At 40.3% G+C, this 15143-nt stretch overlaps 1 protein-coding gene across 5 annotated transcripts in view; it reads left to right on the forward strand.

Annotated features, from left to right (window-relative positions):
• Positions 1-15143, forward strand: part of chd5 (chromodomain helicase DNA binding protein 5) — a 66796-nt gene that overhangs the window by 36139 nt on the left and 15514 nt on the right. For 3 of the 5 annotated variants that reach the window (XM_034205611.1, XM_034205613.1, XM_034205610.1), the window contains exons 10-27: positions 657-863; positions 1369-1580; positions 3255-3386; positions 4037-4145; positions 4778-4969; positions 6043-6243; positions 6979-7116; positions 7346-7467; positions 7887-8060; positions 8891-9032; positions 9283-9414; positions 9624-9741; positions 9828-9952; positions 10084-10330; positions 10889-11061; positions 11328-11502; positions 13597-13683; positions 13849-13937. In XM_034205611.1, coding sequence (XP_034061502.1) covers positions 657-863; positions 1369-1580; positions 3255-3386; positions 4037-4145; positions 4778-4969; positions 6043-6243; positions 6979-7116; positions 7346-7467; positions 7887-8060; positions 8891-9032; positions 9283-9414; positions 9624-9741; positions 9828-9952; positions 10084-10330; positions 10889-11061; positions 11328-11502; positions 13597-13683; positions 13849-13937 — 2775 coding nt within the window. The remainder of the gene's footprint in view (positions 1-656; positions 864-1368; positions 1581-3254; positions 3387-4036; positions 4146-4777; positions 4970-6042; positions 6244-6978; positions 7117-7345; positions 7468-7886; positions 8061-8890; positions 9033-9282; positions 9415-9623; positions 9742-9827; positions 9953-10083; positions 10331-10888; positions 11062-11327; positions 11503-13596; positions 13684-13848; positions 13938-15143) is intronic. The other 2 variants (XM_034205612.1, XM_034205615.1) reach the window with 2 other exon arrangements.

A 15143-nucleotide genomic window follows, 5' to 3' on the forward strand; every position in this document is an offset into this window, starting at 1 on the left:
GACGAGCATGCAGATGAGCTTCCCTGAGACGGTTTCTGACAGTTTGTGCAGAAATTCTTTGGTTATGCAAACCGATTGTTGCAGCAGCTGTCCGAGTGGCTGGTCTCAGACGATCTTGGAGGTGAACATGCTGGATGTGGAGGTCCTGGGCTGGTGTGGTTACACGTGGTCTGCGGTTGTGAGGCCGGTTGGATGTACTGCCAAATTCAGGCTTATGGTAGAGAAATTAACATTCAATTCACGGGCAACAGCTCTGGTGGACATTCCTGCTGTCAGCATGCCAATTGCACGCTCCCTCAAAACTTGCGACATCTGTGGCATTGTGCTGTGTGATAAACTGAACATTTCAGAGTGGCCTTTTATTGTGGCCAGCCTAAGGCACACCTGTGCAATAATCATGCTGTCTAATCAGCATCTTGATATGCCACACCTGTGAGGTGGGATGGATTATCTCGGCAAAGGAGAAGTTCTCACTATCACAGATTTTTTCAGATTTGTGAACAATATTTGAGATAAATGGTTATTTTGTGTATATAGAAAATATTTTAGATCTTTGAGTTCATCTCATGAAAAATGGGAGCAAAAACAAAAGTGTTGCATTTATATTTTTGTTCAGTGTATCTGCCTGTATAACAGCTCCTCTCTTTTTTTCTCAGTGCCCTCCCCTGAAAGGTAAGGTCCAGAAGATTCTGCACTGGACGTGGGGAGAGCCCCCGCTGCCAGCAGAGCCGCCTGAGGGCCCTGATGGCTTGCCAGGTGATCCGCTGATCAACCCTCCGCTCAAGGGCCGCGCAGAGCGGGAGTTCTACGTGAAGTGGGCCGGCCTCTCATACTGGCACTGCTCCTGGGTCAGCGAGCTGCAGGTGAGATACCAGAAGTAGGTCCAACAGAAATTAACATTGGGCCAGAGGAATTACAGCACCTGTCCACTTTGCTTAAAGGGGAACACAGACAACGAGCCAAGAGAAGTTCCACTGGACCATCGTACAGTTTAATTTAAAATGGTCATAATTGTTCCTTCAGCCATTTAGCTGTCAGTTTTAGAGAAATATAAATGCTCCTTGTTTCACACATCAAACTATTCTAAACTGCAATTACTTTGATTTAGCAATTCAAAGCACTTAAACCTGACTCGCATTTAATTTTGCTACGTCTGAACAATTGCTTGACTTTAGATTTGGCCCTGGAGAAGTCGTCTTCCTTTCCTAATTTATTTTGTATCCATCTTCCTTTATTGAATTCATTCTGGATCTTGAAGTACTTAGTGTTATTAGCATGGAAAGTTGATATTTTGTAGTTAAACCTTTTGCTCGAGGTAGTGCTGAATGACACTGAGCAGAATTGATTGTTCTCTCTGGGGTTGTGCAGTTGGAGCTGTATCACGCGGTCATGTATCGGAACTACCAGCGTAAGAACGACATGGACGAACCTCCGCCATTTGACTACGGCTCGGGTGAGGAGGAGCTCAACAACGAGAAGAGGAGGAGCAAAGACCCCCAATACGCTGCGATGGAGGGGCGCTTCTACCGCTACGGCATTAAACCAGAGTGGCTGGTGATGCACCGGATAGTAAACCACAGGTGGCTGCTCACAGTTACACACATTCTTACATCAAACACTGTTTCAGTTTGAGGATAAAGATATTTATAGACTCAAACATACTTGAAGGTAAGCTGCTGCTCAGTTTGATTTGGGCTTGGTGGCTTTCATGTACTATCACATTATAGATAGAGATTATTCCTAATAACACAGCATACCTCAGAATGGGAGATAGTAGAGGTTTAACCCTCCTGTTGTCTTCGGGTCAAATCTGACAGATTTACTACTTTCATCCATCATAACTTTTTTGTTTTACATTCGATTGCATTAAGGCTTCATGATATCCTTCACAGCAGACATTTGAACATATAACATAGCTGATCACCACTTTCATTGAATTTTGGATGATTTAATGAACTTTGTAACACCCATGGTGTTCCCGGTCATGACCGCCATAAAGAAAAGGACTTAGTAACCATCCGGATCAGATAAAAAAAACACACACACACACACACACACACACACACACACACACACACACACACACACACACACACACACAACACACACACACACACACACACACACACACACACACACACACACACACACACACACACACACACACACACACACACACACACACACACACACACACACACACACACGCTCACACTCACATACTCTAGATGTGTCCCCCCCCCTTATGTGCCCACCCCCCCACATGGATCACACCTGGCACTCACAATACATGTTGAGTGTCTGTTCTTTGTATATTACAGCAGTTTTTCATGTATACCAGTCTGATACAATATTTATAGTTTGAAAGGGTGTTAAATTACATTTGTTGATGATGAATGGTTTTTGTGTTAATGTAATAGCAGTTAAAACAGGACCGGTCAAATTTGACCGCAAACACCAAAGTAAGGGGGAAAACGAAGACAATAGGAGGGTTAAACAGACTGAAAATGCATGATGGACAGCACAGAACACTTTTCTGCAAACAGAAAGATATTTCTATGTGTTTCGATTAAGACCCTGTCATTCATTATTTACAGATACATATTTCAGACAGATTCAGTTTGTGGTGCATCTGCATACCTAAATAATAAGGGCATAGAATAGTACACAATATAAACACAAACCCACCGGTGATTGAAGTTAAAGAGTATATTGTTGCACTTTAAGAGACAGAATACTTGCGATTATGTCAGTCTTGCGTATGTATCTAAAGACAATTAAATGCGTACTGCTTTTATACTCTCTTTGATCCAAAAGACATTATGACAAACCCATGTTTACATGTCATCCTTATGACAAATACCATTAACCTAGTCCTATGGGATTTACCACATCTCAACACACCTATAACAGAAAGAAAGACAATCAAGGTACAGAGGTTTTCTTATGAGAAAAAAATGATTATCATCAGCATGGCTTCACACTATTGACTATATCAAATCTGAAGATTACTTCTACAAGTTTATTGTACTATCCTTTTGTTTGACTATAAGAGATATACTCTGAAATTGAATCATACATTACAAAAGTTCAACTCAAAGTTTGCAGCTACAAGTGCAGCAAGGAAAATAGGTTTTATGTTTTTATATGTAATATGTGTCATCTTCCATTAACAAAGAGCTTTCATATTGACTGGTTAACAAACCCTCTAAAATCCCTGACTTCTCTTGTTATATGTTCATTCTTTCTTACAGTTTCGATAAGGACGGAGATGTGCATTACCTGATCAAGTGGAGAGACCTGCCCTACGACCAGTGCACCTGGGAGGGGGATGACTTTGACGTCCCGGAATATGAAATTCACAAAGCTTCTTACTGGGACCACAGGTTGGATAACAATGAGAATGTTAAGAGAGTTAGAGATTGACACCATAGCTGTTCTTTACCATGATTTGGTAGTAACAGAAAACATTGATTACATTGAAACTTTGACATAAACCATCATGTGAACATCCAACAACGAATGTTCCTCTGATCCTAACTAAAGTCACATTTAAAATCTTAGCCTTTTTTAACTCTAACATGTGATGTAATTCTGTGTAAATAAGGACTATTGACCATACATTCCATAAAGTCGAGGAAAACTTATGGTAATGGCTTGGAATGTCATGTTCAGGTAATTAGTAAATGTAACAGATTGTATTTTATAGTAACCCTCCCAATAGAAAGTGAGGATAACTATAACTATAACTGGAAGTTTTTCCTTGTACGATGTGAGGGTCTAAGGACAGAGGGTGTCGTATTGTCATACTGATATTCTGTACAAACTGTGAAGTCCACTGAGACAAATGTAACATTTGTGATATTGGGCTATATAAATAAACATTGATTGATTGATTGATAACTAGAATGAGACCCCGGCAATTTATAAATAAACAAAGCATATGCTGCTGTTTCCCCTCTGCCCTGATTACTCTCTGTGATGCCCCTCTTTCAGATGTTTGGCTCATCATGTTGCTGCTGCTGTTATTTTCCAGGGAGCAAATACTCGGTGAGGACCAACGCCCCCTGGTGGTGAGGAAAGGAAAGAAACTCAAAGAGGACCATCAAAAGAGGGAGGTCCCTCCTGACGCTCCCATCATAGATGTGAGTTTGGAGAATTACATCCACTTTCATCACAGAAGTCAGGTTGCCTGGTTTATGGAAGACATAGAGTGCTTGTTACAGAAGATCCAAAATAATTAGATCAGATGGAATGTATTTATCCTAAATTGGGAAATTGTTCTGTTACAGAAGCATGTTAACAAGGCACATGAGTTAAAAATAAAATAAACAGTTAATATATACATGTCAACGGTAGAAATATCCATAGATAGAGTACAGGAAAACTAATTATCATGACTTTTTATAATAATTGTGCTCTACTTAAATGTCCTACTATATATGGAGTATTTCTTTACATTTCTTTACATTGGGGTTAATGTTGCTGTTGATATATTTCTTTACCAAATGCAGCAGTAGCCGGGTTCATAGGCACTTGGCTTGGGAATCGGATGGTCACTGGTTTAAAAAAAAGAAAACTGTTAGCTACAGTAGGGAGGTGCTGGTTCACCTTTTGGGCTCTGCCTAGGTGTCATTGAGCTAGGAATTGAACCCCCAACTGATCCAGGGTGCCAAATCAAGGCAGTCCCGTCACTCTTACACCAGTCCATTGAAGCATGCTTTTGTGCATGAGTGCACTGATTAATAAAGTATGTCTTGTCTTGTCCTATCTCCAGCCAACCATCAAGTTTGAGCACCAGCCGTGGTACATTAACGCCACGGGGGGCACGCTGCACCCCTACCAGCTGGAGGGTCTGAACTGGCTGCGGTTCTCCTGGGCTCAGGGCACCGACACCATCCTGGCTGATGAGATGGGGCTGGGGAAGACGGTGCAGACCATAGTGTTCCTCTACTCACTCTATAAGGAGGTGAGGGCATCTGCTTTTTACTAAAATCAGATTACACATTCTGCAGTGTAAGAGCACCAATTCCAAAAATATAGACATATTGGACAACAAGATGTCAATTATAAAGACTTTAGTTCACTGACGTTTTTTTTATTTTGGAATGAGCTTTTATAAGGTAGGATGCAGGAAACAATTTTATCCAAATCCAGCTTTATTTGTATTTTTCAAAGTAATTTCAGCCTTATTATATTTATAACTTGTGTACTCTTATTTTATTTATTTTAAATAAATGTTACCCTATTTTTGAAGACATTTCCACTAAACCCATGTCCAGTTTACTAACATTTATTAAATATCCTTACCTTTTTTTTTAATAAATGTAATAGTAAAATTAATTGTAATTTGATTAAACAGCTAGCCATTATTAGTATCTTAATTCTTATTATATTTAAACAAAGCAAACAAAATATTTCCCAAAAATAAAGTATATATATACAGGGGGTCCGCGGGGTCTTAGAAAGTATTAAAAGTTGATAAATCAATTTAGCGAAAATTAAGGCTATTAAAAAGTATTACAAAGTATTAAACTGCATTTTCCAAGGTATTACATTTTGTAGCTTGTTTTCAATAAGTATATGAATTGTCCAAAGAGGTTGTGGTCTGCAGTCTGCCTGAATGTAATCATGGCGTAGGTGTGTAGTGTGATTCTGTGTAGTTTATTTATGGCATCCCGTTGGATTTGACGTCATCTGAACAGGACATCGCACGCTCACTGCTTGATAGCGCGCGAAGGTCCGTTTAAGCCGGTTGTTAAACATCATCGTTATGGGGAAATGCAAGTCTGCGTCCAAATGGTTGTAAGATAAGGAGGAAGGACAATCAATACTGTGTATAGTCAATGTGAGGTAAAGTGTGTCACCAATGTAACTGGTTAAAACTCAAAGTGGCCATGAGGTCTTAAAATGTATGGAAAGGGTCTTAAAAAAGGTCTTAAAAGGTATTACATTTGACTTCAGGATTCCTGCATATACCCTGATATATTTCCACTGTGCTGCAAAAGTAGTTTGTCGTGTTTTTCCCCCTCCCTTCCTTAGGGTCACTCGAAGGGGCCCTTCCTGGTGAGTGCGCCCCTCTCCACCATCATCAACTGGGAGAGGGAGTTTGAGATGTGGGCTCCGGACTTCTACGTGTTGACCTACACCGGAGACAAAGACAGCCGGGCGATCATCAGGGAGAACGAGTTCACCTTCGAGGACAGCGCCGTGAAGTCCGGACGCAAGGTGTTCCGCATGAAGGTGAACACGCAGCTGTTTCCTACTGGAAGAACATGCAAGAACACTTTTCTCTCCAAAAAAATAAAAACACCTGTAAATTGCTTCCTATGTTTTTAAGACCTAAGATGGAGACTGGGGGGTGTTTGTTTGTACATGCATGTGTGAGTGGGGATGCAAAATGATATGTGCTTTCATCAACTGTTTCTTATTCTTTGTTCTTAATTTTATTTTTTACCCTTTTTTGGGATAAATAAAAATGATGTAAAATGTTGCAAAGTTGAACCTAGGTAATTCAAAACTCTCACTCAATACAATAATTCATTTTAAGAAAAAACGCAAACAATTGTTTTTCATCCAGGATTTGATCGAGGGCTGCACAATTAATCGAAATGGACTATTGTGACATTCAAGTCACAGGAAACAAAACATCAGTTAAAGGCTAAAAAAATTAAATAACATTTTGAATTAAATATTGTAGAGCTAGAGAGGTATCATGGCCTAGAAATTGTATTCTACTGTATTAAAATGTTGTTTTGTTTTGGTACAGATCTTCCACAAATATGTAACTATATATTTGAAAGATAATGAGAAACATGATGCAAAAATGATCAATCCACTCAATATCTGACTTGTATTGGATTTGCAATATAAGTCAAAATGATTAGAATAAGCTATTCTTTCCAAATTGTACAGCCCTAATTTGATACCAAACATAAATGTGTCAAACTTACATTCTCTTCCTCCGTCCCCTCGCAGAAAGACACTCCCATCAAGTTCCACGTGCTGCTGACCTCTTACGAGCTGATCACCATCGATCAGGCCATCCTGGGCTCCATCACCTGGGCCTGCCTGGTGGTGGACGAGGCCCACCGACTGAAGAACAACCAATCAAAGGTAAGACAGCGTTTCTGGCACTGTTTCGGAAACAGCAAGAATATTATCCGGGTCGCAAAACAACAGGAAAGCAGCTGGGGCACAGTCAGATATGTTTGTGCATGAACTTATCCATGACATAAAAAGGCTGACAGAAAATGTGTCATGAGGTAAAACTGTGTGAAGTTTGTCAAATGCGTCATTGCGTTTTTATTTGAGAATTGTGTGTCATATCTCATGTCCGGTGCAGTTTTTCAGAATCCTCAACGGGTATAAGATCTACTACAAGCTGCTGCTCACTGGGACTCCTCTTCAGAACAACCTGGAGGAGCTGTTCCACCTGCTTAACTTCCTCACCCCTATACGCTTCAAGTAAGTCCTCCCTCTCTCCTTCATCATCTTTCAAATTCCCCACTTTCTCCAATTCCAACTCTGTTGCCCCAGAACAAAAAGAAAACGCCAAAAAAAAGCACTTTAACAAGGTTTGGAGTATATAAAGCCAATGCTCCAGCACTTCACATGGTTTGGCTCATTTGAAGCTTATGCACTGACAGTTTTCTTGCTATTCTGAGTTTTTATTCTCTGGGTTTAATGCAAGTAGTTTTCGATAAAAGCGTCAGCTAACTGAAATGAAATCAAATGTAATCTTGCATGCTGGTGCTTCCATTATATCCCCACTTAGATGTAAAGACAGACCTTGTGTTGCTTGATTGTAAGGTTTGATTTAAATATGAATTATTTTTCACTGGCTTAATTTGATCATTACATTCCTCTTCGTGTGATCTGTGCAGTAACCTGGAAGGCTTCCTGGAGGAGTTTGCTGATATCTCTAAGGAGGACCAGATCAAGAAGCTCCACGACCTGCTGGGCCCTCACATGCTCAGACGGCTGAAAGCGGACGTCTTCAAGAACATGCCTTCAAAGACCGAGCTGATCGTCCGGGTGGAGCTCAGCCCCATGCAGAAGTAAGCCACTGAGAAGAAGAAGAAGAAGAAGAAGAAGAAGTAGTTGATACTCTGTTTTGCTGCTGTCTTGCAAATCTTCTTAAAATGTCCATTTACTGTAATATAAACTATTTCTTAGTTATACACCTTAGATACAATATGGTATAAAGGCCTCAAACAATCAAACATTCTCGACACATTGAAACGTGACCATTTTCAATAGGAACATTTAGGAAATTGAAAACTATTAAAAATGCTGTTACGGTTAACCTGTGTCACCTGTTGGAAGTTACACATTACCCATACTATAGCTAAAGTACCGTCTGCACTACTTTATTTCACTATGCAGGTTGTGAAGTCCTAACTGCCATTAACTTTAAGTTGACTCTAGATTTTAATCTCCACTTCACAGTTAGAATATTGCATGCACTACCATACTTTGAATAGCAACATTGCATCCTAGAGTTTTTGCAAAAAGTGCTGTTTTTTTTAAGTCTTATCCTGATTCATTCAGATGTTTGCTCTCTGACCCAGAGCATATTATAAGTTCCTAACACTTAGAAATAAGAGACACATTTACTTTCACTGTTTAGGTTTTAGCTGTAAGCAGTTACATATTTCTCATACAAAGTACTGTATGATAGTGAGGGCGTGATTTGGAGTTCATATCAATACATTCATTCTGATGGCATTTTTATAAATAATATCATTTAACTTGGCATGTTGTAAAGTCTTAAATACTATCAAATGAAACTAGCTTGTAATTTCCATAATAATCTTTTTTTTGCCACACGTTATCGTTTTATAATTCTTGCCTTGATTCTTTCTGATTTCTGACATCTGACCCGCAGGAAATACTACAAGTTCATTTTGACACGAAATTTCGAGGCTCTGAACTCGAAAAGTGGAGGGAACCAAGTGTCGCTGCTCAACATTATGATGGACCTGAAGAAGTGCTGCAACCATCCCTACCTGTTCCCAGTGGCTGCTGTGGTACGGCTGCATTTTTAAACACGGTTAAATATTTGATCTTAAATGCTGAGCGCAAAATCTTTGAGTGATGAAATTGAATGTCGATGCCCTGAAAAGAGAGCCCGAGGCTGAGATTTCACACAAGATAACAACCTGTTCGCAGCAATTTTGGCTTGTGGAAAAAATGGTCGGAAATCCTGTGGCTTAAACTAATTGTATTTAACAGGTATGCATTTATTTCTCCAGTTGATTCCTGGATTTATGTTTGCAGGAAGCTCCTGTGTCATCCAACGGCTCGTATGATGGCAACCAACTGGTGAAGTCCTCAGGAAAAGTGACGCTGCTTCAGAAAATGCTGAGGAAACTCAAAGACGAAGGACACAGAGTTCTCATTTTCTCTCAGGTAATAGTCAAATACATATTATTTCTGAGCTGGAAGCCACAGCCTTCATTATACTGAGGCCATGAAACTATTAAAATCCGGCCATCCATATTTGATCTAATCCAGTGCCAATGCCAGCTCATACTCAGACATCTAATGATTTTGAGAGTGCAGATTATTTCATTTATTTTATTCAAAGGTCAATCAACCCGTATTATGATTTTTCCCAGATGACAAAGATGTTGGATCTGCTTGAGGACTTCCTGGAGTTCGAGGGTTATAAATATGAACGTATTGATGGAGGAGTTACAGGAGGCCTGAGGCAGGAGGCCATTGACCGCTTCAATGGTGAGTTTGTTCATCTGAAATCTCTCTATCTATAGATACTTTCACTCCCTGTCACACACAAACAATCCTCTCCTTCCTTGTCACAGCCCCCGGCGCTCAGCAGTTCTGCTTCCTGCTTTCAACTCGAGCTGGAGGTCTTGGCATCAACCTCGCGAGTGCTGACACCGTCATCATCTACGACTCGGACTGGAACCCTCACAATGACATCCAAGTATTCATTTTTCAGATACTTTCAAATAAAGACATGCTTGCGTTGTGGCTTTTAACCAGGAGCTAATAGTTTTATATTATCTGCTGTTCACCACTATGTCATCTCTTGTAAGTCCTTTTCCACTCTCCCAGGCTTTCAGCAGGGCTCATCGTATAGGCCAAAACAGGAAGGTGATGATCTATCGCTTTGTGACGCGCGGCTCGGTGGAGGAGCGGATCACTCAGGTGGCGAAGAGGAAGATGATGCTGACCCACCTGGTGGTGAGGCCCGGCCTGGGCTCCAAAACTGGATCCATGTCCAAACAGGAACTGGACGATATCCTCAAGTTCGGCACCGAGGAGCTTTTCAAAGATGAAATAGAAGCAGCACGAGCCATGGGTTTGTCTAAGCACCATATTCCAATTTTGTAAATTACTTAAAGCAGACATTTTTTTCGCACCTCCATTTGAGCTTTATAGCTACTGCTACAGTAAATCATCATTAAATATCAATGTAATGTCAGTCAAATGAGACTTTGATGAGCATTTGGAGGTTCAATAAGTATCTGCTTTCTTTGTTACTTTTAAAAGCAGTAAGGGTATTTCCATTTGCTCTGTATGTGATGAAATTTAGTTGAGAAGCCCTAGTCTTTTCTTGAAAAAGCATTCTTAATTTTTGCCAAAAACTGCTTCTGCAGATCCGCATTTCTGGAAAATGACTGAGAAAGTCAAATTGGAGATGATGCTGATCTCAGGAAAGGCACTAAAGGACTTGAAACAAGTGTACCACATAACAAATTACCATGGAGTCCATCTTATTTTGGATTGTTAAGTCACTCATAATTGTTCATTTAAGGTCAAATCACTGTTTGAATAGGTCAAAACTTTAGACATGGACAAACATACTGTATATGTGTGTGCTCATTTTGTCCATTAACTAAGAGCATCTGATCCACAGGTGACAACAAAGATTGTGAAGAGGGAAATGTGATTCACTACGATGATGACGCCATCTCCAACCTGTTGGACCGCAGTCGGGACACCACCGAAGACACAGAGATTCAGAACACAAACGAGTACCTGAGCTCCTTCAAGGTGGCTCAGTATGTGGTGAAAGAAGAGGAAGGAGAGGTGAGAACATAGCAACGTTCTTCAGCATGATGAATGGGGTTGAATAAAGGTGTAGCTTATATAATAATTGAAGTTATGAAAATTCAAACACCTGAGCTTCTACGTTTAAGAGTCAGCAGCTGGTTTTTAACTTTGGAATTTGGTTTAAAACAAGTTAGAATATACTTTGTCTGATGATTTTGTCATGAAGAAGTAGTTTACTTGGAAACAAACAGTGATTTATGTAGTATAAAACATCAGAATGTTGTCTTTGTGCCAACGTGCAGGAGGAGGTAGAGCGGGAGATTATCAAGCAGGAGGAGAACTTGGATCCGGACTTCTGGGAGAAACTCCTCCGTCACCACTACGAGCAGCAGCAGGAGGACCTGGCCCGCAACCTGGGGAAAGGCAAACGCATCCGGAAGCAGGTCAACTACAACGACACCACCCAGGAGGACCAAGGTAGACTGTCCGAGACACACAGAGCTTCTCCATCACCACTAAATGGCTTTCTTGCTGTTCCTAATATATTCAGCAAAATCATCTCTTAACTTTTGTTATTTAATATTGGCACATATAACAATTTCCTGGCTGTGTTTTGGTAGCAACAACCATATTACATTAGTGCCACTTTTATTTTTACACATTGGTGCCAGAATTTGGCATTCTTCACCATATTGAAAAATAATTAGTAGACACAAGAGCACATGGGATTCAGATTTCAGAAGAAACCAGAACATTGTTAGCCAATCAGCTTTGGAGCTGGCTCATGGACAGGTGGCAAGCCAAAAATAAAATGTCTAAGAAAGAAGAGCCATTATGTTCTAATTCTAATCTAACAATATAATAAACCCTTCAATTAAGGTCGGATTTGGGTTTATTTTATGGATCAGTTTCTTGTATTCCCCAAATTATTTTACTGAACTTTAAGTACTGCCTCTATGAGTCAAAAGTAAATGTTGTGTTTTGAATGGCATTCTGGGACCAATCACCGCTAAACAGATCAGCTTAAAGATTGACACCGTAACTGTTCTGTGCAGGGCATCTCTCAAAGCTGAGCATAAGATTTACACAGCCAGATTCTGAGCCAGGTAGATAAGTTTATTTGTACACATTTGTACAGTATGGAAGCTTTCAAGATGTCATTGAAAAATATAACATCAGTCTGTTGCCATAATGAAGGCACATGTGCTTGGTACAAATAACACTATAGTTAGGTATATGGTTTGATACTCTTGGTCACATTATAAGAAAACTGCTGGTAAAGGGCTGCACAATTTTGAAAAAAATATTGCAATTATGCTGATTTATATTGCAATATGCAATGTGACTGGTGACATTAGAGGGAATGATCATTTTTTAAACAAAAAATATTTTGAAATGATAGTGGTGTGATTCTCTAACAATTAATGATTCTTATTACGTTTGAACTGCAGTACCATAATCTTAAAGAAGACCTATTATGCTCTTGGGGGTTTCCCCTTTCCTGTAGTATGTTATATAGGTTGTTTTGCATGTAAACGGTCTGCAAATGCTAAAATCCTATTTTGCTAAGGGGCGGGACATCTATAAGCGGTTGACCTACGACAACAGACCTGGCCAGCTAACCAATCAGAGCAGACTGAGCTCTGGTTTCAGACAGAGGGTAAAAAGAGGTGCTGCAGCACAGGCAGTATGAGAAAAAAGACCTGTCACAGTAGAGGCACAAAATACTAATATGAAGCTGAAAGTTAGCATAATAGGGCCCCTTTAATTCAGATATTTCCGCATATTTGCCTTTACCAAATATTTTACCAGTCCGTTGTGCGATTTTAATAACTTGTCATTTATTGTGCAGCCCTATGCTAAGATAGTAGGTGTGTTTCTGTATGATAATGAAATACAGAGCAGTGTAACGACCTCTGTGCGGGCGTCAGTGCAGGTCAACAGCTCTTGTTGTAACATGTGATCAACTTCAACATCCAGTTTACATCCCAATCAGCTAATCCAATAACAGAGCAGCACTCCTCACATGCTCACACATGCTTAGCTTCATTAGTGGGCTAACAAGCTGACAATATCTTGACACAGAGTCATTTGGTTAATCAGTTCAGGCAAGAACAGCAAATTAATCTCAATGTTTATTCAATCCTCTTAAGTCTCAACAAGGGCAGTTGACCTCCATTAATTCTGCCAAAGAGTGTGTTATACTGGGCCTAAAGTCGTCTCAAAGGGCTTTTGAAGCGCTTCTTTCTCATAGTTAAACAGTTTCTAGTCTATTGCATTGGCATACATCCTGTAGTTGTACATTTAGGAGTAGCTTCAGGGCCCTGATTGCCACAGTTCAACAGCTCTGTGAGTGAGAATATTTCAAAGCCCATCACAGCTAAGGGTACCCTCTGAGTTTAAAGTGATTGCCTGGCAGAGTAGTGAACCCTCACCTCACTTCAGAAGGCGGGACAACATGCGCCTGTTGAGCTGTAGTGGTCTGTAGTAATCTGCAGTGCCATGGCGCCATCAGGTGGCCACCAACAGAAGTGAATGCAATGTACTGTTTCTATCTGATGTGTGGCTCAGAGTGGCAGGATGATCTTTCAGACAATCAGTCGGAGTACTCCATGGGGTCCGAGGACGAGGACGAAGATTTCGAGGAGAGGCCTGAAGGTAGGCGGCACGAAAAAAAAAAAATCTTTATTACCTTCAGACGGTTATTATGCTCTTAGGTGGGACACCACACTACAACACTTCTTCATCTTCACACAAGGTATTCCTGAACTAGTAAGACACTGGAGGTCTTTCTAACAGTGCAGTTGGTTTTATTATCTGTAGGAGGACGCAGACACTCTCGTCGGCAGATGAAGAATGAGAAGGACAAACCTCTGCCTCCCTTACTGGCACGGGTTGGGGGCAGTATTGAGGTATGAATTACAGGCTGCAAGTACTCCAGTGGTGGGGGGAGTAAACATAAATTGTACTCAAGTAAAATGTACTATACTAAATTGACACAAGTAGAAGTAAAAGCATTCATATAAAAAAAGTACTCCTTTGGTAAGGTTTAAAAAAGTTTTCCTGAAGGACTTCTCAGGATCTGATGAATTTCCCTAAATGTATCACTTTTTCCCCAGATTTAAATATTCTTGATGGTCATGATGTCGAGTGTCTTTGGATGATAAATAACATTTGCTCTACATCTCGGACATTTTTCTTTGTGTGTGTGAGCTCAGCTGAGTCTAAGTATATTCAAGGCTAACTTTATCAGTACGTTTCATATAACAGACTAGAAGTACATTTCTTTTACATTTTTAATTAACTTAAATATGCAAAACAACTACTCTTAGTAGTACAATGTATTGAAAAAATACTTAATGTAATAGAGTTAATATAACATATTACTACCAACCACTGATCCTATGCATCTTATAGAGTAGTATTAACCCTGTTTGCAGTAGCCTTACTGGCATCATGTAATGTGAGGCAAGACTGTGTCTCTAAATTCTGTAAAATTGTGCCTAATAATGGGAAATTAAGGGATGGGCTTCATACACTGAACAAAAATATAAACGCAACACTTTTGTTTTTGCTCCCATTTTTCATGAGATGAACTCAAAGATCTAAAACATTTTCTATATACACAAAATAACTATTTCTCTCAAATATTGTTCACAAATCTGAAAAAATCTGTGATAGTGAGCACTTCTCCTTTGCCGAGATAATCCATCCCACCTCACAGGTGTGGCATATCAAGATGCTGATTAGACAGCATGATTATTGCACAGGTGTGCCTTAAGCTGGCCACAATAAAAGGCCACTCTGAAACGTGCAGTTTTGCTTTATTGGGGGGGTCTGGGGGGGTCCGAAAACCAGTCAGTATCTGGTGTGAGGAGTAGGGTTAGGGTTAGGGTAATGTTGTGAATCGAGTGGCCTGTGTTCGTCATCCATAACATACGCCTGCCCATACCATAACCCCACCACCACCATGGGCCACTCGATTCACAACATTACCCTAACCCTAACCCTAACCCTAACCCTAACCCTAACCCTAACCCTACCCCTAATCCTACCCCTCACACCAGATACTGACTGGATTTCGGACCCCCCCAGACCCCCCAATAAAGCAAAACTGC

The sequence above is a fragment of the Gymnodraco acuticeps genome, unplaced genomic scaffold (genome assembly GCF_902827175.1).
Source record: "Gymnodraco acuticeps unplaced genomic scaffold, fGymAcu1.1, whole genome shotgun sequence".
Lineage (NCBI taxonomy): Eukaryota > Metazoa > Chordata > Actinopteri > Perciformes > Bathydraconidae > Gymnodraco > Gymnodraco acuticeps.